The sequence below is a fragment of the Pelodiscus sinensis genome, chromosome 19 (assembly GCF_049634645.1).
Source record: "Pelodiscus sinensis isolate JC-2024 chromosome 19, ASM4963464v1, whole genome shotgun sequence".
Taxonomy (NCBI): domain Eukaryota; kingdom Metazoa; phylum Chordata; order Testudines; family Trionychidae; genus Pelodiscus; species Pelodiscus sinensis.
This window is the reverse complement of record NC_134729.1, coordinates 6,746,328-6,766,344: the sequence shown is the minus strand read 5'-3', so window position 1 is coordinate 6,766,344 and position 20,017 is coordinate 6,746,328. Positions and strand designations below refer to the sequence as shown.

At 52.1% G+C, this 20,017-nt stretch overlaps 1 protein-coding gene across 5 annotated transcripts; it reads left to right on the top strand.

Annotated features, from left to right (window-relative positions):
- The first annotated feature begins 296 nt into the window (after positions 1-296).
- On the top strand, positions 297-18,253 carry AQP6 (aquaporin 6). Of its 5 annotated transcripts, XM_075902074.1 has the most exons (6): positions 297-1,451; positions 2,024-2,139; positions 3,039-3,458; positions 7,533-7,691; positions 8,067-8,147; positions 15,702-18,253. In XM_075902074.1, exons 2-6 carry the CDS (start codon positions 2,110-2,112, stop codon positions 15,900-15,902), a joined length of 891 nt encoding a protein of 296 aa, XP_075758189.1. In that variant the 5' UTR covers positions 297-1,451; positions 2,024-2,109; the 3' UTR covers positions 15,903-18,253. The 5 variants fall into 5 exon arrangements, with proteins under 5 accessions (XP_075758189.1, XP_075758190.1, XP_075758188.1 ...); XM_075902075.1 differs by lacking the exon at positions 297-1,451 and having other exon boundaries at positions 1,490-2,139; XM_075902073.1 differs by lacking the exon at positions 297-1,451 and adding an exon at positions 9,244-9,365 and having other exon boundaries at positions 1,490-3,458; positions 15,702-15,882.
- The last annotated feature ends 1,764 nt before the right edge of the window (positions 18,254-20,017 follow it).

Below are 20,017 nucleotides of genomic sequence, written 5' to 3'. Positions count from 1 at the left end.
AACCCTAACTATAAATCTAATCCTAACAGTATCCATAAGTGCTAACCCTAACGCATACCTAACCTTAAACCATCCCTCACCCTAATCCCAAACCCTCATCCTGACCCTGATCCTGACCTGAACTCTAACCATCCCAACTCTAACCCAAAGCAAAATCCTAAACTAACGCTACCCCCAACCTTCACCCTAAACCCCGCCGTAACCCTAACTCCTAAATTCTGCCCTAACCCTACTCTTTAACCCTGTCCCCAACCCTCACTCTAAACCCCTCACCCTTAAATCCTCACCATTAACCCTCACCCTAACCCCTAACCTAACCTTATCTCACCCTAATCCCCTCAACCTAACCTTAACCCTTATCCTGACCCCAACCCATAACATTAAACCTTTACCCTAACCCCAAACTCTAACCCAGTCCCTCCACTCTACCCTTTCCAAACCTAACCCAATCTGTTCCCCTAACCCCTTTTCCTACCCTTTCCCTGAGCCCCAGCTTGCATCTCACAGCTCCAAACGCATATTTTAGGTAACAGTTATTAGAACGGGTTGTGGCATTTGCATACAGGGGTGGATTCTGTTACAGAGAGGTTGTGGGCGAGTGTGAGGCTAATTGCAGCAACCATTTAATGTCAAATTGTTTGGGACTGGGCAGTGGAAGACATAAAAGTGTAAATAATCGCCCCAGTCCGACCTGCCTTTCCTTTTCCTCCAACCCCCTCTTCTCCCACGAAAGGTCATTTGTTTACCCGCTCTGTGCCTGTGAGTGGTGATGGGCTTGGCACATTCCCAGGTTGGAGTGGGCAGAGGGGCTCCAGCCAAAATCAAAAGAGAATCTCTTAGAATAAGGACCCGGGCTCCTCTGGGGTTGGGATTTTGGCAGGAGCATTAGCGTTGTTTCCTCTTACAAATAATCTCACTTGCCTGGATGTTGTGGTGAAAACATGGGAGCTGGAAGGGAAAACCCTTCGCACAGCAGCACTTGAGTTAGCAGAGAATCCGGAAGCAAACTGGCTCCAGGGTTTAGCTTGCTTCCTGGTTCTCTTATGATGAAACCGGGCGGCTGTGCTTGCATTTCTCACACTTGGGAAGGTTTCATTTCTCCCCACAGCGACTCTTCACTTCTTAGAGCGATTTCCCAGAGCTCAGCACAGTGGGACATGGACCCTAAGGTTTAGTTCGGCTTTACCGCTGCAGAAAAGGGGATTGCATTCTGAGCAGCGGGGTAGCTACCATGCGCCAGTGGTGCCATTGTGCCAGGACCCCAACCAGCTGGAGCAACGCTCCAGAACTCCACTCTCAATGCCACTCATTCAAATTTGGCTCCCCCCCCCCCGTCTTTGGCATGATAGGGGGCAATGGGGCTTAATATGACTGTGGGGCATGGAGCCACAAAGCCGCTCAAATGTGTCCCAACTGGCCATCATTATGATGGAGAATTGTCCAGGCCAAAGGTGAGTGGCACTACAAGCCCGTGTACCAGGTGGCAATGCCATTCATCACTCAGGCTTGGGGGCTGGGCTGTGGGGAGCTAGGAGCAGGAGTCTGGGATGAGCGTAAAGTGCTGGGTCTCGCGTGAGTGACAGAGGAATAGTCAGAGGGTCCGGAGGGTGGGGCAGGAGGAGCTGGTGCAGTGAGTTCTGGCTGAGCTGTGGGGAGCGCTGTGGGAGTGGGTGTTATGGGGCATAAATGAGTTGGAGGAAAAGGAGGATGTGGGGGGAGCGGGGGAAGGCTGGGGGCTGGGATGCTGGGTGCCTGTGGGTTTGGGGGACAGTGGCCTGGAATTCTGATACGGTCCCTAGTCTGTTCTTGCGTCAGGGCACTGTAGGGCTTTGCGACAGCAGTGATTCTGGGAAACCATGCAAATGCTTGAGGGCGGGTGATGTGATTCAGAAAACAGCAACGCTAGGATTGAGGATGTAAAGATTACTTTGATTAGCTGACGCTGAAGACAAATGTCTTGCAAACTTTATCCCTTTATTACTTAAAGCCAAACAGACTTTTTCCTCCCTCTCCCCTCCCAAAGTTTCCCATCAGGTCTTTCCTGATTACTAGCTCCAGATCCCACCAAAGGCATCGCAGGAGTTGCGGTCTGTACCCTGGACCACTGGCATGCTGCTCCCAAACAGACCCCAGCGTATTGTGAGTTAAATCTCCAGCGTGAAATCTCCTCTCCCAACCTCCTGCTTCCCCTCCATTCCCTGGGTCTCCCCACAACCCTCTTAAATCCCCATGGGCTTCCCAGTCCTGCCCATGCTGCCAGCTACCCCCTCCTGAGTCCTTTGCCAATCCTCCTTGCTCTAGCCAGCCCAGGAAACCCCCCATCCCAAGGGGACCCCACCCCCCAGTCACCCCAACCTGACTGAACACCCTAAGTCCCGCAATCCCCCTACTCTTACTCCCCCATTTCTCCACAACTCCTACATGGCTGGGTCCATCCTTAATCCCCTCCCCCCCCCCGACCATGCCACACCATCCCACCTCACTGCCCCATACCCATATACCTTCCTGAGCAGCCCACTTCATAATGCCCAGCCAGGGACTCCCAACCATATTTCTCTCAGGGTTCCCCCAGCCATCAAACCCAGCCACCCTGCTGCCCTGCCCTGAACCCCAAACTTACAAAACGCCCCATATCCACAAGGCTCCCACCTCCATATGGTCTCCCCCCATCTTCAGCTCCTCCGTTCACTCACCCCAATCCCCACTATCATATCCTCCAACTGTCCATCCCCACAGCCCCTGTGATGGGGTGGGCGATGGGGTGGGTGTGTGTGAGAGAGATTCCAGGAGCCTATCTGCCCTGCCCAAATTACACGGCGGTGACAGCACACACTCATTTCTGAGGTTCAGAATTTGAGTGAAATCCAGCACAGGAAGAGGGGGAGAGAGGAGGAGTACCGGTGTGTGCTGAACTGGGCAGGTCTGACTCACTCCTCACTCCTTCCATGCATTTCCAGGTTCTAGATTTCCTGGTCCTGCCCAGTTTTACAAACTTACTTGCTTACCTAGCATTTCCTCCCATGCCTTCCAATAAAAAGGAGCTCCAGGGTCAGAGGAGTCCTGTCTGTCCATCTCACTCTTGGGCTCATGAGAGAATGTGGAAGGAAGTGCTGTCTGTGACCTTCTACCGGGCTGTCTTCTCCGAGTTTCTAGCCACCTCCATCTACGTCTTCTTCGGCCTGGGCTCAGTTCTCCCCTGGCCCTCGGCCCTGCCTACCATCTTACAGATCTCGATCACCTTCAACTTGGCTGCAGCGACCGTCGTGCATATTGCCTGGCACGTCAGTGGTGCTCTTCTCAACCCAGCTGTGACTCTGGCCTTCCTGCTTGGCTCTCGCATCTCTTTGGCAAGAGCGGCTTGCTACATGGTTGCCCAGCTGGCTGGAGGCATCGCTGGCGCAGCCACCCTGTATGGAGTGACACCAGAAGAGGTGCACAGAAGCTTTGGCATTAACACGGTGAGTTTCCCATCCCTCTTTTTTGGTAGTGCTGAGGAAACTGAATGGGCTTTAACGTTGCCATAAGCCAGGTATTTGAAAACATCCAAACCACGTCTTCCAGTCTCTTATCTGTCCTACGTCCCAAGGGTGACATGTGCATCCATCACCAAGCTGGTCATGTTGGATGGGGGGCAGCTCGACTCCTCACCCTCATGTAGGGCAATGGGGGTGGGCTCCTGCCTGGCTCAGGTGATAGGGCATTTGCCTGGGGAGCTGAGGCTAGCAGGTTCTAGCCCCACCCTAGCAACCTCTAGACCAGCAGCACAGGGTACAAGTGATAACCTGGAGGTGGTCCAGGCTTGGGTTAATATATAGATCTGTGCTGACAGAGTGGTGTCACTTACATAGCTGTCATGAGGTAAGAAGGACAGTCTTCTCATGGGTTGATAACTGGTAAAAAGATAGAAAACAAAGGGTAGGAATAAATGGTCAGTTTTCAGAATGGAGAGAGATAACTAGTGGGGTCATACTAGGACCCATCCTATTGAACATATTCATAAATCTGGAGAGAGGGGTAAACAGTGAGGTGGCCAAATTTGCAAATGATACTAAGTTGTTCAAGACCAAAGCAACTGTGAAGAGCTTCAAAAGGAGCTCACAAAACTGGGTGACTAGGCAACAAAATGGCAAGTGAATTTTAATGTTGATAACTGCAAAGTAATGCACATTGGAAAACATAATCCCAACTATACATACAAAATTAGCTGTAACAACTCAAGAAAGAGATCTTGGAGTCATTGTGGATAATTCATAGAAACTATCCACTCAATCATCAGCCTCAGTCAAAAAGGCAAACAGAATGTTAGGAATCATTTAAAAAGGGATAGAGAATAGGACAGAAAATACCTTATTGCCTCTGTATAAATCCATGGTACGCCCACATCTTGAATAGTGTGAACACATGTCATCGCCTCATCTCAAAAAAGATTGGAGAAAGTTCAGAAAAGGGCAACCAGAATGATTAGGGGTTTGGAATGATTGCCATATGAAGAGAGATTTAAAAGACTGGGATGTTTCATCTTAGAAAAGAGGAGACTAAGGGGGATATGATAGCGGTCTATACGATCATGCCCGGTTTGGAGAAAGCGAATAAGGAAAAGTTATTTACTTGTTCCCATCACATAAGAACTAGGGGTCACCAAATGAAATTAATAAGTAGCAGGTTTAAAACAAGCAAAATGAATTTTTTCTTGTGGAACTCCTTGCCAGAGGATGTTGTGAAGCCCAGGACTTTAACAGGTTAAAAAAAGTATTCGATACATTCATGGAGGTTAGGTCCATCAATGTATATAAGCAGGATAGGCAGGAATGGTGTCCCTAGCCGCTGTTTGTCAGGGGCTGGGAATGGGTGACAGGGGAGGGATCACTTGATAATTCCCTGTTCTGTTCACTCCCTCCGGGGCACCTGGCATTGGCCACTGTCGGCAGACAGGATCCTGGGCTAGATGGACCTTTGGTCTGACCCCGTGTGGCCGTTCTTATGTTCTCTCGGCCCCTCAATCCGGACCTGCACTCTGCTGCAGGAAAAAAAACCTTCCAACCAAGCGGAATTATGTTGTAATTTAGTTTGGAGCCCAGCGCTGTGGTAGGCGTGAACTGAAGGGGGCTGTGCTAGAAATCCCCACCATCTGCTCCGGATGGAAACACAAATGGGCTGAGCTCTGCAGTGAAACCTGCCTCGTGACCAGCTGGAAGTGATTGCCTAGTGCAGGCAGGGATTTAGATACAGGTCAGACAAAGTCACACTAGAGACCTCAGCGGTCTGGGGCTGTTTAAATCAAGCCAAAGGGGCGGCTAATGGAAGGGTATGTCCTAGTTCGAACTAGGGTGGTAGTGTAGACATACCCGAAGTGATTAGCAAAGGGTTGGGCATTTATTACTGTGACTATTGCACATGAGGAAGAGATTCACCAGAACAATTTAGAGGACTCCACATCACGGTGTTCCTGCTGGGGACAGATTGCAAATCCTTTCCCTGTATTCCCAGCTGAGTGGGTGTGAGGTGCAGGAGAACCTGCCTGCCTCTCCACTTTTTGGGCCCCCAGCACCCTAGCAGGAAAGCTGTAAGGAACAGATTTCCAACAGAACTCCGCGCCCTCCAGCCCGGTGGTTCTGAACTGGTGTGCACGTCAAACCCACCATTGCCCTCAGCGGGACCTGCGGGATGCTGAGCTCGTCTGTCCCCGGGAGCCTACAAAAGCTTTGGAGCAGCAGTAACCGATCTGCCGGAGATGCCTGATCTGCACATTCTGGGCTTATCACTCCAGACTCAAGCCTGCCGACAGGGGAGGGCAAAGGGAGCAATTGCTCCAGGACCGGCAATTCCAAAGGGCCCAGGGCATGTTACTGGGGTAGTGGCAGTGCCCGGAGCTTTAAATCACCTTTGGAGCACTGTGCTGCCTGCTTTGGGCAACTCTGCGGGCTGGGGAGGATGTGTTGTGATCTGGGTGGTGTGGAAGGGGGGCTTCCCTCAGCCCTACCTCTTCCATCTAAGGCCCCACCCCTTCTGGGTGCACCAAGCTGCCCCCCTCCACCTTGCCCAGTGCCCAGAGAGACTCTCAGCTCCCCTGCCTACACTTGGTCAATTGCTACCCTACGGCTCCAAAATTAAGGCTACAAACCGCGAAAGAGCCCCTTCCCCCGACTGTTATATTTAAGGCCATGTCCATACTTACTGTGTTGGAAATCGATCTTCTGGTGTTTGATTTAGTGGGTCTAGAAAGGACTCACTAAATCAAATGCTGAGGCTGCCCCCTCAGTTGACACCATACTCCTCAATTTGCTCCCGTCGACCTCCCTGTCACAGACTCCCTCCCCCCACCATGCTTTATGAAATTGTCTTACGGGCACAAATATGCATAACTCAAAAATGCTTTGGACAAAATACCTCATGTAACCTATCAATTGTAATGTCACAATCTGCCGGGTCTGTATATCGAATTCTGGTGAGTGGATCACTTTTGTATGTAAAGTTAGCGATATGGGGTAGGGAACGGTTTATGGTTTTAAATGTGCAAATAAAAGCCACCAAGGGTGTTTCCAGTGCTTGGCACCTCAGTGTCTGGGTGATCACCTGTAAACAGCCTCTTTTGTTCTTTAAGTCTAAGCAGTGGTTGGTCTTAGGAAGACATGTGACCTCCCTAACTGGTAGGATCTGAACTGGTAATTTTCCATCCAAGGGTGGAACATAGAAAAAAAGAATTCCCTCCCAAAAGAAAGTGTCTTTGGGATGCAAAGTTTTCAGGCTCTTTGTCTTTGGCTGGCATGACACACCCAAGAGAATAACCAGAGACTCCAGGGGGAAAAAATCTTCCCTGGCTTGGAGTTTTAGCTGAAATAAGAACAGTTTTAGGGTAAGTTTGCTTTAGTGTGCTAGAACTAGCCATTCATTTGTAATTTACTCTGCTACGTGTTCACTTACAACCGCTTAAATCCTCCTGTTTGGACTTAATAACATTACTTGTATTTGCTACCAAGCCCGGTGTCGGGGAGCAATCAGCGTGCACGCCCTCCTTTCACCGTTAAAGGGGCTTGCCTGAATGATTTCGGTGGGGTTCTGATCCCATTTGGGGGTTGGGTTCCCGGTAGCCGTGCCCGAGACTGCATTCTCCTCAGACCTGACGGGGTTCAGTGTCAGTTCTGCTCTTTGGGAGGGGAGGGGAGGGGGTGATCACAGCTCTGTGCCTTGTCTGGGGAGAGCTGGCCCAGCAGGACAGGGTGGTGAGAAGCCCCAGAGAGCAAGGAGATGTGTGGCAGAGGCTTTATCAGCCCACTGGGAAGCAGCCCCAAGGGGTCTGCTGTGACCACCCCCCGTCACAGTCCCACTGTGGAGGCAGCGCCAAGCTCGGCTTAAGGTACGTTATTTGCATAGCTGGAGTTGCGTACTTTAAGGGTGTAGTATGGACCTGGCCTCAGACTCCGAGGCGCAACTGGACTGTGCGAGGCGGCAGCGTTGCCTAGTGTGGCTGGCGGGCAGAAGCCGACGGGCTGCCGTGGTCTCCTAAGAAGTCCCTTTGCCATCCCTTTCCCCAGGTGCGGAGCAACATCACTTCCGGACAAGCCGTGGCTGTGGAGCTCATTCTCACCTTCCAGCTGGTGCTGTGCTATTTTGCTTCCACGGACAGACACAGAAATTCCAACTCCCCCGCCACGTTCATTGGCATGTCCGTTGCCCTGGGACATCTCATTGGGGTAAGTGTCTGGGGGGGGGGGGGTCCAGCATTCAGGGTGGGGACCTAGCAGCTGACACAAATCAAAAGCAAGCGCTGCCATGCTGCCTGCCAATAGCACCGCTCAGAGCACAGGCAGATGTGCTAGCGGTGGGGGAAGCTTAGTTATGCCGGCCCCTGTCTCTCCCAGTACAAGGTGCTCAGTGTGAGACAATCCCCCAGCTAAGCCCAGGAGACAGCAATAACTAATCCAACGCTCAACAAGGAAGAGTCGGTACATGTCTAACCGCCACAGCCAAAGAGATGCACCAAATCTCACGCCAGGTGCCTTTGGGCTTCATTTATCTTTAGACAGAGCCATTCTCCTAACACTTTCTTCTCCAACACTCTTCACTAGATCTACTTCACCGGCTGCTCCATGAATCCTGCACGATCCTTTGGCCCTGCTGTCATAGTCAAGAGGTTTTCTGCCCACTGGGTAATATCATGTCCCTTCCTTTTCTGTCTACCCTCTCCAAACTGCCATGGGTGAAAGATTGACATGCAGGATGCTAGGAGCTCTTTAGGCTGAGCGTTATCAATTAGTAGAAGACTTACTATGCTCCTCCCCAGGGCTGGCCCAGGATGGTGTGGTTGTAGGCTGCCTCGCGGCTTCTCCTACGTGGCACGGCTGCCCAGGGCAGTGAGGGCCACATGGTGTACTTAGAATGTGGGGGGCGAGCCAACGGAACCGTAGCCTCGCTTTGATTGGCTGCAGAGGGAGCGCACGGTTCTTACAGTCAGTGCTGTGAGCAATCAGCACGCGCCTCATTTCACACGACCTAGCTTCATGTGTGTCACTTTAGTGACACCAGCAGGAAACAAATCAGCGGAATTTGGCAACCCTGCCTGTGGGCAGTGGAAAACAAACTGTTTCGTGGGCTGCACTTAGAACCCCAATGGGCCACGTGCGGCCCTTGGGTCACAGGTTGCCCAGCACGGGTCTTAGCCCTCTTGTCCTTGCCTCTCTCAGGGTGACAACTTGCGATCCTTCTACTGGTCCCTTGTGTACCAGCTGCTCATTGACAAGTAGGGCTAGATCATCTTAAGCAGCCTGAACCTCCCTTCAAGAACCTAGATCAGTGACAAAGCACTAGGGAAACGTTACTTGGACATCCCAAACAGGCCACCCCAATATTTAGTCCCTCTAGGGCACCTGATGCTTTACTACAAGCTAAGTTAAACAGGCTTCCTATTCAGGAAAGGAAACGAACCATTCTCACAATGCTTCTTTATGCAGGGAAACTGACTAGCACAGCTAATGTGGAACAATCTATCCTAGAATAGCTATTCCAGATTATCTCCCTACATGGACTCTATTCAGGAATAAAGGTCATTTTATTTCAGAATAATTAGCTGCTCTATGAATGCACTAATAGACCAGCCAATAACGGGGGGGGGGGGGAGGGAGGGGGAGAGAGCAATATTGCAATTGCTTATTTCAGCCAGCATACCCATGTAGACAATTCCTTAGAAAGCAGAGTCTTATGATCCACTCTGGTCCCAGCTGACAGCAGATCCTGCTGTTCTTTTAGCCGAGCTGCTCTCAGCTAGAGGTACACACACCCTGGGGAGTGCAGAGGACTTCCAGAGGGTACATCAACTCGTCTAGCTATGTGCCTAGTTTTACAATAGGCACGAAAAAAGCACTAACAAGGTCAGTACACAATAAAATTCCATACAATGGCTTGTTTATATGGCTCTATGAGTAGTAGATACCCTGAGATGGAAGTATAATATTTATATTCCAACTGATTCATTTTGTAACGATATGGTAAAATAGAAAGTGAGCAGTCGTTCAGTAGTGGTGTGTTGTGACACTTCTGTGGTTTTGTATCTGATTCTGTAAGCAAGTGAGGTGTAACTTGGGAGTACAGAAGGCAGATCAGACTCCTGAAAGAGGGGTGGTAGTCTGGGGACACCTCCCTTCCTTCTCTGATTCTGTGTCTTGGTCTCCCTTAGGTAGGAAGGACCCTGCTATCTCAAGAGGAATACTTTACCACACTGCTCATTCAGCTCCCTTGCTTCAGGGCCCAAGTGTAAAGACACTTGGGTTCCTCTCCAGGTTTTTTCCCTTCTGAAACTGTGCACCCAGAAAGGCCAGTCTAGGGGGACACCGTCCCTTCGACGGCTGCTGCAGTGTTTGAGTGTCTGGGCCATTTATTCTTAATGGAGTGTAACCACAGGCCTGAATCCATGTTCCTGATGAAACGGCTTGAGCAGAGCGGCTCCTTTTCTTCCGCTTGGACATCTGCTCTTAGAACACAGGCACATAAATAAGAGTTAGGATAAAAGTCAATCTAATCAATACTGAGAAACTCCTGGTCTTGTACTGCAGGGTAAGATTCAGGGCCCAATGTGGAACCCTTTTCTGGACCGGAGATGGGGAAGTTGTGAGCCACAGATCTCAGCACAGAACTGAACCGGAGCAGCTGAGTCATTTTAGCTCAGGGCTACAGAAAATGAACATGCTCCCAAGCAGCCCCAAGCAACTTTGCCTTAATGAAGGGTGGAGCACTGCAAGCAGCTGCCTGCCCAAATGAAACCAGGCTCATTGTAAGCGCTGCCGCCTGGTGGTACTGTGCAGACACGGCCATCGGCTGCGTGGACGTGCAGCTGAAGGGTCAGAACGCCAGGCAGGGATGAAGCCATCTTAGCCAAAGGAGCCCCAACCCTACGAATAACTTCTCCTACCACAGCTGAATTGTGCCTACGGATCGTCACCTCTTATCTCAACTTCCTCACTGTCCTCTCTGGTCCTGACAAATTCCCTTTTCACTTGAGCCGTTTGAAATGCTGCCCCCAAGTTGATAATCCTGGCCGGTCACTTGGCCCCCATCTCCTCCCCTTTGGTATCCACCAGTGGCTCCCCTACTCACAAACTACTCATCTTTACCTTTCACAGCTGAGCCTGCCTAACCGCTCAGGTTATAGATGGGGTTAGACAATACCTGCTCCCTCATTCCACATCCAATGACAATCTTTGTTGCCTGTTTTTTCAAATGTCCAGGAAAAGCAGACGGGGCTGTTCCATGCCACCCCATCGTGCCTGGACGGCACTCACCATAAATGTCAAAGCCACGTGTCACGGGGCCACGAGAGCTACCCCAGCTTTTAAACAGTCCCGTGGAGGAACCCCCTTCAGTGTGCCAGAGCCCCCTCCCAATCTGAGGTCCCACTCCTCTTCAATGGCAGGCCACATGGCCTCAGTGCCTCTGCAGCTGAGCATCGGGGCTCTGGCACTCCTGTTTCGCACCCTCAGCTCTGCCAAGGGAGGCCACCTGAACTAGCCTTCTGGTGTGAGATATTCGCCCTCTCCAGGGACCTGGGCAGGTATTTGCAAGGGGCCTGGCAGCCTGTTCACACCTGCGCAGGTGTTAGTGCTCAGTCGGAACATGGCAGCCAAGAAATAAAGGCTTATGACATAGCCCATTCGGGCCGCGCTAGCACTCCCCTCGGCCAGTGGTTTCTTGCAGATTCTCCATCCCGCTCCCAGAAGCGCACGCAGGCTCTCGCCCAAAAGCCACCCTTGTCTGACACTGGCCAATGCTAAGTTCACGTGGGCTGCTCTGGGAGGTGCCAGTGGCGTACTGTGCATTGCTCAGCCCTCGGGCTTCCATTGTCTTTGCAGACCCGCCAGGGCGATGGTCAGTTACAGCCAGGCCTTCACCGATCACATGGCACCTTAGGTCTCCTGTTCTTCCCCAGTGGGTAACAATGCAAAGCGAAGAGGGAAACTGAGGCAGGCAGCGTGCTTATAACAAATATTACAGAAAACTCCCACTTCATCAGACCCCTTCACAATCTTCTTTCACGTCCCTTTTTAAAAATTCCTCCCTCTCTGATCCCTATAAAGTACCATTATAGTGGATTAGCCGCCTGCTAGGGTGTTGTCACTACAGCATGTTGGACTGAAGTCCCACTTGGCTGGTTACTTACCCTGCCGTAACTGCAGTACTCTGACGTGCTGTGCTCAGCATGGAGCCCACCTAAGCTCCCTTTAAGCGGTGCGGCCTAGCAGCTTCCTAAGAACCGAACAGGCAGTCAAGGAACCCGCCCAAGGCGGTTGGCATGACCCTGGCCCAGACACAACCACGGCCAGGGCAGCCCTGGCTGGACCTGGAGTCCCCCCCACCTCCACCACTACAGCTAACGTGATCCAGCCCAAGACTCCCCCAGGGATGGCAGGAGCAGCCTGGCCTGGACCCAGCCGCAGCACCAGGATGTGCTGCAGATGGGGAATCGTTCTCCAGCTCCAGCCCAGTCTGACACCTGCTGTGGTTGGGAGGGGCACCTATCCTGAAGCCCCGCCGGAGCTCCCATAGCAGGGAGAGGCGGTTTCCCCCCCTCCCAGCTCAGGTGCTGCTGTTGGGGGGAGGGGGGGATTCCTTGCTCCTCACAGTAGCCCTGGAGCAACCTCCTTCACCTCAAACCCCTCCCTGGAGTCTGCACCCCCAGCCGGAGCCCTCACACTCCTTAGCCTCCTGCCCCGGGCCTCAGCCCTCCACACTCAGAGCTCCTCGATCCCCTCCACATGAATTTTGTTATGGGCACCCATGTGTCACCTGCATGTCACACGTCACCTCCACATTGGTGCCCATAACAAAACTCATTCCGCACAGGGGTGGGAAACATTAGCGGGAACTCTGGCGCCACCTGCAGGTTGACATGTGACCGTGTGTGTATTTTCTTAGCAGTGCCTGACAGGGCCCCTCTCCAACCATGAAGGGCAGCCAGGCCCCCAGCCTTCCCTCAGTTCTCTCACAGCTCCAAGATGGCGTCAGCTGCGAATGCCAGGAGCGGCTGGCCTGAGCTATTCTCCTCTTTGCCCAGATACGGGAGAGGTTCCCCCGCCCAGGGCCAGGCCAGGGCAGCCTGCAGAAGGGCTGGCATCCCGCACACTGACTCTGTGCTGCCTGTCGAGGTACCTCCGCCGGGACCGACCGCACTTTCCGGCAGGGACTCCAGGCACAATGCAGGAGGGGAAGGGAAGAGATGTGATTCCCCAGGAACGTGGGCACCGATTAACGTGCAGCAGCAGCACTGATCCCTGTGTCAGCATGAGGCCTGGTACTGAGAGGACCAGCAGTCGAAGGCAAACTACAATACTGCAAAGGGCCCCGGTTCCAGGGCTTCCCTAGTTCTTGGTACCGGTGCGTGATTCTCCCTCACCCTTCCTACAGCTGCCAGCGTCTCGGCATCATCTTCAGTTTGTGGCAAGGCTTCTCCCTCCATCTGGAGTCCTGCTGGGGGGACAGGTCTGCTCCGAGCTGTTCTCGGGGTCCCTCAAGGAGAGAGTAGGGCCTCTCCATTTTGGCAGGGAAGGGAAAGGCTGTGGAGCCGGGAGGGGGGAGGGGAGAGCGGGGAGGACAGCAAGGCTGTCAGCACTGAGGCTGACATGATCAGCATCAGGGATACCAGGGCCGAGCATTTTAGCACAACCTTCTTTTGCCAATGCCTGCTGCACTAGGCATTCAGCACCAGGTAGCTAGAGTATTCGCCAGAGCTAATATCACTGCCCTGGAGCCAGAGCTGCCTGGGATGGTGTGAATCTTGACTCCTGGGCCACTAGGTCCATGGGAGTAGGCGTGAGAGACAGCACAAGAGTCTGGGCCGTGTCTCTCCCTTGGGCAGAACAGGCATCTGCTGTTCCAGTCAGTGGGGAGCACAGGGTTTGTCTCAGAAGCCCTGTATCTGAAGCCTAGAAGAGACGGGGGGCCCACGGGGTGAGCTGGTCTCTGCAGGATGGCAAGGGGAGCTGCCTGGGCGAGGCAGTACCTAAATTTCACCTGGGTTCTGCTCTCCTCAAGTGGACGGCAAGGGAAATGGACAGAGAGCAGCACGCCCTCAGCTGCACACTAGGGCTGTGTCTAGACTGGCCAGTTTTTCCGGAAAATCAGCCGCTTTTCTGGAAAAACTTGCCAGCTGTCTACACTGGCCACTTGAATTTCCGCAAAAGCACTGATAATCTCATGTAAGATTGTCAGTGTTCTTGCGGAAATACTATGCTGCTCCCGTTCGGGCAAAAGTCCTTTTGCGCAAAAGGCCAGTGTAGACAGCTCAGATTTATTTTCTGCAAAAAAGCCCCGATTGCGAAAATGGCGATCGGGGCTTTTTTGCGGAAAAACACGTCTAGATTGGCACAGACGCTTTTCTGCAAAAAGTGCTTTAGCGGAAAAGCGTCCTGCCAATCTAGATGCTTTGTTCCGAAAATGCTTTTAACGGAAAACTTTTCCGTTAAAAGCATTTCCAGAAAATCATGCCAGTCTAGACGTAGCCTAGGGGTATGTCTAGACTACCGGCTTTTGTCGACAGAAGTTTTGTCAACAGATACTGTCAACAAAGCTTCTGTCGACAAAGAGCGTCTAGCCTACAACCAGTTCTGTTTACAAAGCAAGCCGCTTTGTCAACATGACAGTGTAGACGCAAAGGACAGTGTAGATGCAATAACGCCTTCTGTCGACAGAACTCTGTTGATACAAGGCGTTATTCTTCATAGAATGAGGTTTACAGCCATTGACAAAACTGCTGAGTTCTGTCGATGTTATGACGACAAAACTCAACAGCAGCGTAGATGCAGGTATAGTTTTGTCGACAAAAGTTCACTTAGTCTAGATTGTAGTCTAGACACACCCCATACATGGATGCTTTGAGAACAGGAGGTTAGAAATCGATTCTATTTTGGACTTGAGATCCATAATTTTTGCAATTTACCTGTTGGGAACCCACCGGGGCAGGCCCTGACAATGTGTGTGTGTGTGGTGTGTGTGTGTGACAACATACATGTGCTGAGGTGGGATAAGAGGCCCTCACAAAACCTGACAAGCTATTGTGCGTTGCTGTTTCGTTGTGGGGCTTTTTGGGGCCAGGCCGCAGAGGGGATCCTAAGTTTAATTCCAGCAGCAAAGACTGAGGGGAAGTAGGAGGTGTAGGTCTAACACACAGACAGAGATTTCACATGGAAACAGAAAATGGAGCCAAGTGGCAGCACAAGTTACCTGAGCAACAGGCAGAGTAAAGCCACTGTTGGATTCGCCCGCAGGCTAGGGCTTGTAACAGGGTAACAGCAAAGGGAGAGCGATTGTATGGGCCAGGCTGGGAGCAGAGGAACTCCCACCAGCCCTGGTGTGTCCGTTTAGCAGCTCCGCTGACAATTCCCAGGCAGAGCTGCTGAAATCACTCCAGAGCTTGGTAAGAAACAAGGCCCCTGCACTGGGAGTGGGGAAGTTCCAATTTCTTGGGACTGTGACGTACGCACCCTGAGGTAAAGGGCGGTGGACGTGTAAATATTGATCCCAACCCGCCTCTCCCTTTTCTCCCATCTCTGCCCCGCCTAACGGTCATTTGCTCAAACCTCCGCGCTTGTGAGTACAGACTTGCCTGGCAAAGCCCCCCCAAATTATTACAGAGGCCTAGAATATTGGCTTGGGAGCTCAAATCAAAAGTGAAGAGATGGCCCTAAAATATGGTCCCTGCTGGTACATTGGCAGAAGGCACTATGGCCTTTGAATGCACCATAACCGGCAGTTGGCACAAAACACCTCAGTCCACCATACTGAGGGACAGACAGGGCCCCTCCTGTCTGCCCAACCTGCCTTGTGAGTGAGTTTATTGCTTGGGAAGAAGATAGACACCCTGAAAAATATAGTTCAAAAGAGTGAAGATGTAATGTCTCCAATGTAAAATGCTAGGAGCGGGTCCGTCTGGTTGCCACAGGTGGTGGGAGGGAACTGAGGGAAGGGCCAGCGTCCTTCCACTTTGGTTCCTTTGCACAGGCGGCAAAGGGTACATCCGTGGCTTTGCCAGACACGGAAAGCTTTCAAGCTTTTAAATGTGGAACGCAGGCGTGCCAACAACGGACACCCTCCTGACACCCATTCAAAGAACACCACAAGCTAATTGGGGCCACAACCATTGCCTAGCACAATGGAGCCCCGGCTTCTAGGCACGATCACTGTACAATAATGTGCAATTTCTCACCCTCTCTGTGCAGATATTCTGGGTGGGTCCCATGGCTGGCGGGATGCTCGCTGCTCTGATCTATAACGTAGTTCTCTCTCCGGACCTGAAGAGTCTCTCGCAGAGGCTGGCAATTCTAAAAGGCACCTTGGACATGGAGGCAGAAGATCCAGAGGAGGCAAAACAGAGCGCACAGCCGGTGTCATTGACCAATGTCGTACAACACAGGCTGTAGTCACGCAGCCTGCTAAGGCAGGTGGGGGTCTGTGAGTAGGTCTGCAGTAGAATCAGCCAGGTTCCAGCCCACGCTGGCTGAGCACAATGACGGTATTTGGCAGGGCCAGGATCCTGAGCATGAACAATGCATGCCTTCTGATACCGGCAGGGGGACACAATGTAAAGGGGAGCATGAAGGGGAGCACACTTGCTCGGCCATCGTGTCTACATTGGGAGGAACTTCCAGCCCCACCTTCCTTGGCCAGGCTGGCCAATCCTCCCAGCTCCTGGTGGAGGCTGGAGCTGTAGGAGCTGGGGCCAGGACCGGCTAAGCAGAAGCCAGGGAAATTGTCCCCTGCACCTTACCCAGCAGCCCCACCCACAAGCCCTGACTGGAGACCACCACGCTCTCCCCATCCCACATGCTCAGGATCTAACTGGGATAGGGGAGGACTATTTCCCCAGGTCAGATTGCTGGAGAGCCGGGGGTTGGGCAGGGATGCCTTCCTCTGTCACAGGGGGCATGAGTCACTTGTAGGTCTCTGTGACTTGAAGGCTTGAAAACAGGATTTGAAGACTCCAGTAACTCAGCCAGAGGCTATGGGGCTGTTAGAGGAGGGGGAGGTTCTGTGACTTGCAATGTGCAGGTCAGACGAGACAGTCACAGTGCTCCCTTCAGCTCTGAAAGCCTGAGAGTCGAGGCCTTCACTCTGATGCTGTGCTTGACCGTGAGGAGGTGGGGGTAGAACGGCTAGGAAAACCCATGAGCTGTAACTTGGCATCCCACTGGAATCCAACGCATTTACATTTCAGTCCCTGTCTCCGCTCTTCCACCTTTGCCTGTGTTGCTTCTATTCCCTGTTTTCCTTTTTCAGACTCATCAGACCAGACAGGGAGTGAATCGTGGGCACTGGGTGAATTTAGGGCTGGGGGAGGAAACCCCAGTCCCACCCATTCTGCCTGAGGCTCTGACCTCCCACAGGAGCCAAGCCCACCCCCCTATTGCAGGGACAAGCTGCCAGCCCGCAACGAGAGCCTGGGGAGGTTGCACTGCGCCAGCGCCTGCAACCCGGGAGCCATGCTGAAGCTGGGGGGAGAAGGGAGGCGGCGGAGTGTGGGTGGGGCACTGCCCTCCCCCGCGTCTTATACCTGCCACCCATGGAATGAACAAGGGTGAACATAACAGCACCCAGCATGCTCTGGGGCCAGCCGGCCAGCCAGTTCTGCCTTTGAAAGCCCTGGAGCTCAGAGCCTGCCTTTGAGATTTGTGCCAAGTGTCTGTCCAGGCCAGCATTGGGCTCACGTCTCCTGCCCAGGATTTTCTTGAAAATGGGGCAGGGTGAATTTTGTTGCCTTGGAAAATTAAAAGCTAATCAGGGAAAATGACAGACTCAGACTCAGGCAGCATATGAACCGAACTTTCACCTCCACCTCCCCAGTGACAAAGGGCAATGGATCAATACCGCATTTATCAGCACTGGCTCTAAGCTCCAGTAGGTCAGCTGGGAAACCCATGGCCATCTCCAGTTTACCTGGGTACTTCCACTTCCTGAGAAACTTGAAATCCACCACCAATACAAAATGTCTTACGCAGCGAACCCACCTCACGTCGCTCACTGCCTCAGGCTGTACACACATCAGCCATGCACTGAACAGCTTGAATTAAGGCACTAAGAGGCCATAATGAGCATTATGCCTATGACCATTAGCAAGATAACCGAGCACTAATAATTAATGTAGCAAATAAGATCAACTAACCCACTATATTGGCACTGCATGGCTACATCTAGATTGCATCCCTTTTTCATAAAAGGGATGCAAATTAGACGTATCGCAATTACTAATGAAGCGGGGATTTAAATCTCCCCTGCTTCATTAGCATAAAAATGGCTGTCGCCAGTCTAGACGCGGATCTTTCGGAAAATAAAGCCTTTTCCGAAAGATCCCTTATCCCTGACATTGTGCTTGTTCAGGAGAGCCATACTAAACCAAGGAATTTCCTCGCTCTTCTGCAAGGCCATGAAACAGTCAAGAGCAGTGTTCCCTATAAGCTATGAACTTGGGTGGCCACCCAGGAGAGATTCAGGTGCCATCCAACTGATTAGCAGAGCACCCACAGTGGGCAAAAGCCAGCAGCATATTTCTACTGGTGGTACACATCCACTCATGCCTTGGTCACATAAAATGTATGGAAAAAATTAGAGGAAACATTGGTCAAGTTCCCTAGATGGTTTCTTATATACTGGGCTGGTCAAGCCAGCAAAGTCCAACAGCCATTGAACAATATTTCCCATGCTAGCAGTTTACATTTCCTTTGTTTGTCTTGGAATAAGTTCTGTATTTGTAACTTTGTAAATAAACAAATTTGCAAGAGCCTTTTCAGAGTTCTTTATGCTGCACTTAAAGCCTGGCTCCTAAGGTGACCAGACCTCTTGTGGTGCTAGAGGGGGAGAGAGCTGGACTGGTGTACAGCCACATCCCCTGACTGCCAGCAGGCCTGGATCTACAAAGGGATCGACAATCACTGGAATAACAAGATCTACAGCCTGAATTAGGTGTCACGCTCCCTACACCATGACTGGGGACAGGATTCCCAAAAGCCACCATGCAAAGTGCTTAAAAACTAGCTAATAGGAGATGCCAATAAAGAGGGTTTGGCCTAATCCTCACTCCTGTCATGAAGTACCTTGAGTGCTTTGCAGTACCTGACTGTTCCCAACAGTGGCCAGCATCAGAGCTGCTTGGGGAACAGATTCTTCCCCTCCCAAGCATATCCTGGACGATCTTGCCTATAAGCCATCACTGGGCCTGACCTCATGAACTTACCTAGCTCTTTTTCCTTATGCATTTGGCCATCAGTTCATCCCCTGGCAAAGCCCCTCTCATTCCTGCACCTAGCATCTGGTGCCGATTGCCTGCACTTTTGCAGGGCTCTCAACAGCCCACAGTCCCCCAACTTCCCCCCAGTTAGGGTGGCCAGTTTTCAATTGCAATGCCCGCTTGAAAAGGGGCCCTGGTATCTCCAGGCAGACCTGCCAAGTGGACGGTTAGAAGTCTGGTGGATGGCGTGGCAGGGCTTGGGCAGGCTCCCTGCAGCAGCAGCACATCCCCCCTCCTGCTCCTATGCATAGGGGCCAGGGGACTGTGCACGCTGCCCCCTCCCCAAGTGCTCCTCAGCTTCTATTAGCTGGGAACCTTGGCCAATGGGAGCTGTAGGGGTGGTGCTTGAAGACCCGGTAACGTGCAGAGCCGCCTGGCCACACAGGAGCCAGAGGGGGACATTCTGCTGCTTTTCCTGAGCTGCTAGAGGAAAGCACCACTCAGAGCCTGCCCCCGAGTCTCCCACATGCCCCAGCCCTAATACCCCTCCTGCCCTCGGCACCCCGCATTGCCAGCCTAAAGCATCCTCATCCATCCCTACTCCAGAATCTGCACCTCAAGAGCCATCACATGCCCCTCTGTACTCCAACCCCCTGCCCTAGCCTGCAGATCCTTCCTGGACCCTAAACCCCTCATTACTGGCTCCACCCCAGAAACTGCACCCACAGCACACAGCCTGTACTCCCTCCCACTTCACATCCCTGAGCCAGTGAGGGTGGGAGAACAAGCACAGAGCAGGGCAGGGCAAGGTGGTTTGGTTTTATGGGAGTTGAAAATCAGCCATCTTACCCCCACTTCTTTTCAGAGACCTGCTGTGCTCTTGGCACCTGCTCTGCTGTATTTCATTCCCTGCTGTGGGCGGGAAACCACAATTCTGGGCCCTCCTGTGCGACACCCTCCCAGGGCCCTGGACACCCCCCATACAATGCTGTTCTTGTAATGCCCACAGACCCTGCTGGGACAGCTAGCACAACTATTACAACCCTTCCAGCACCCACTGTGTACAATCACACTGCTTTCAAAATAGCACTTGGCTTGCTCCCTTCTGGGAGCTGGTTAACACCTACCATAGCCAAGGAATGCCCAGCCGAGTAAGCTGTGGACTACAAATCCCAGAATGCCCAGCAGGTTATTGCCTGCAAGTAATAAACAGTGACAAAGCAAACACTGCTTATAAGTGGTGGAAGTTTGTTAACAAGTAATGCTTACACCCTAAAAGCGGGTCAATTGATTTCACTTTTATTGATTGTTCAC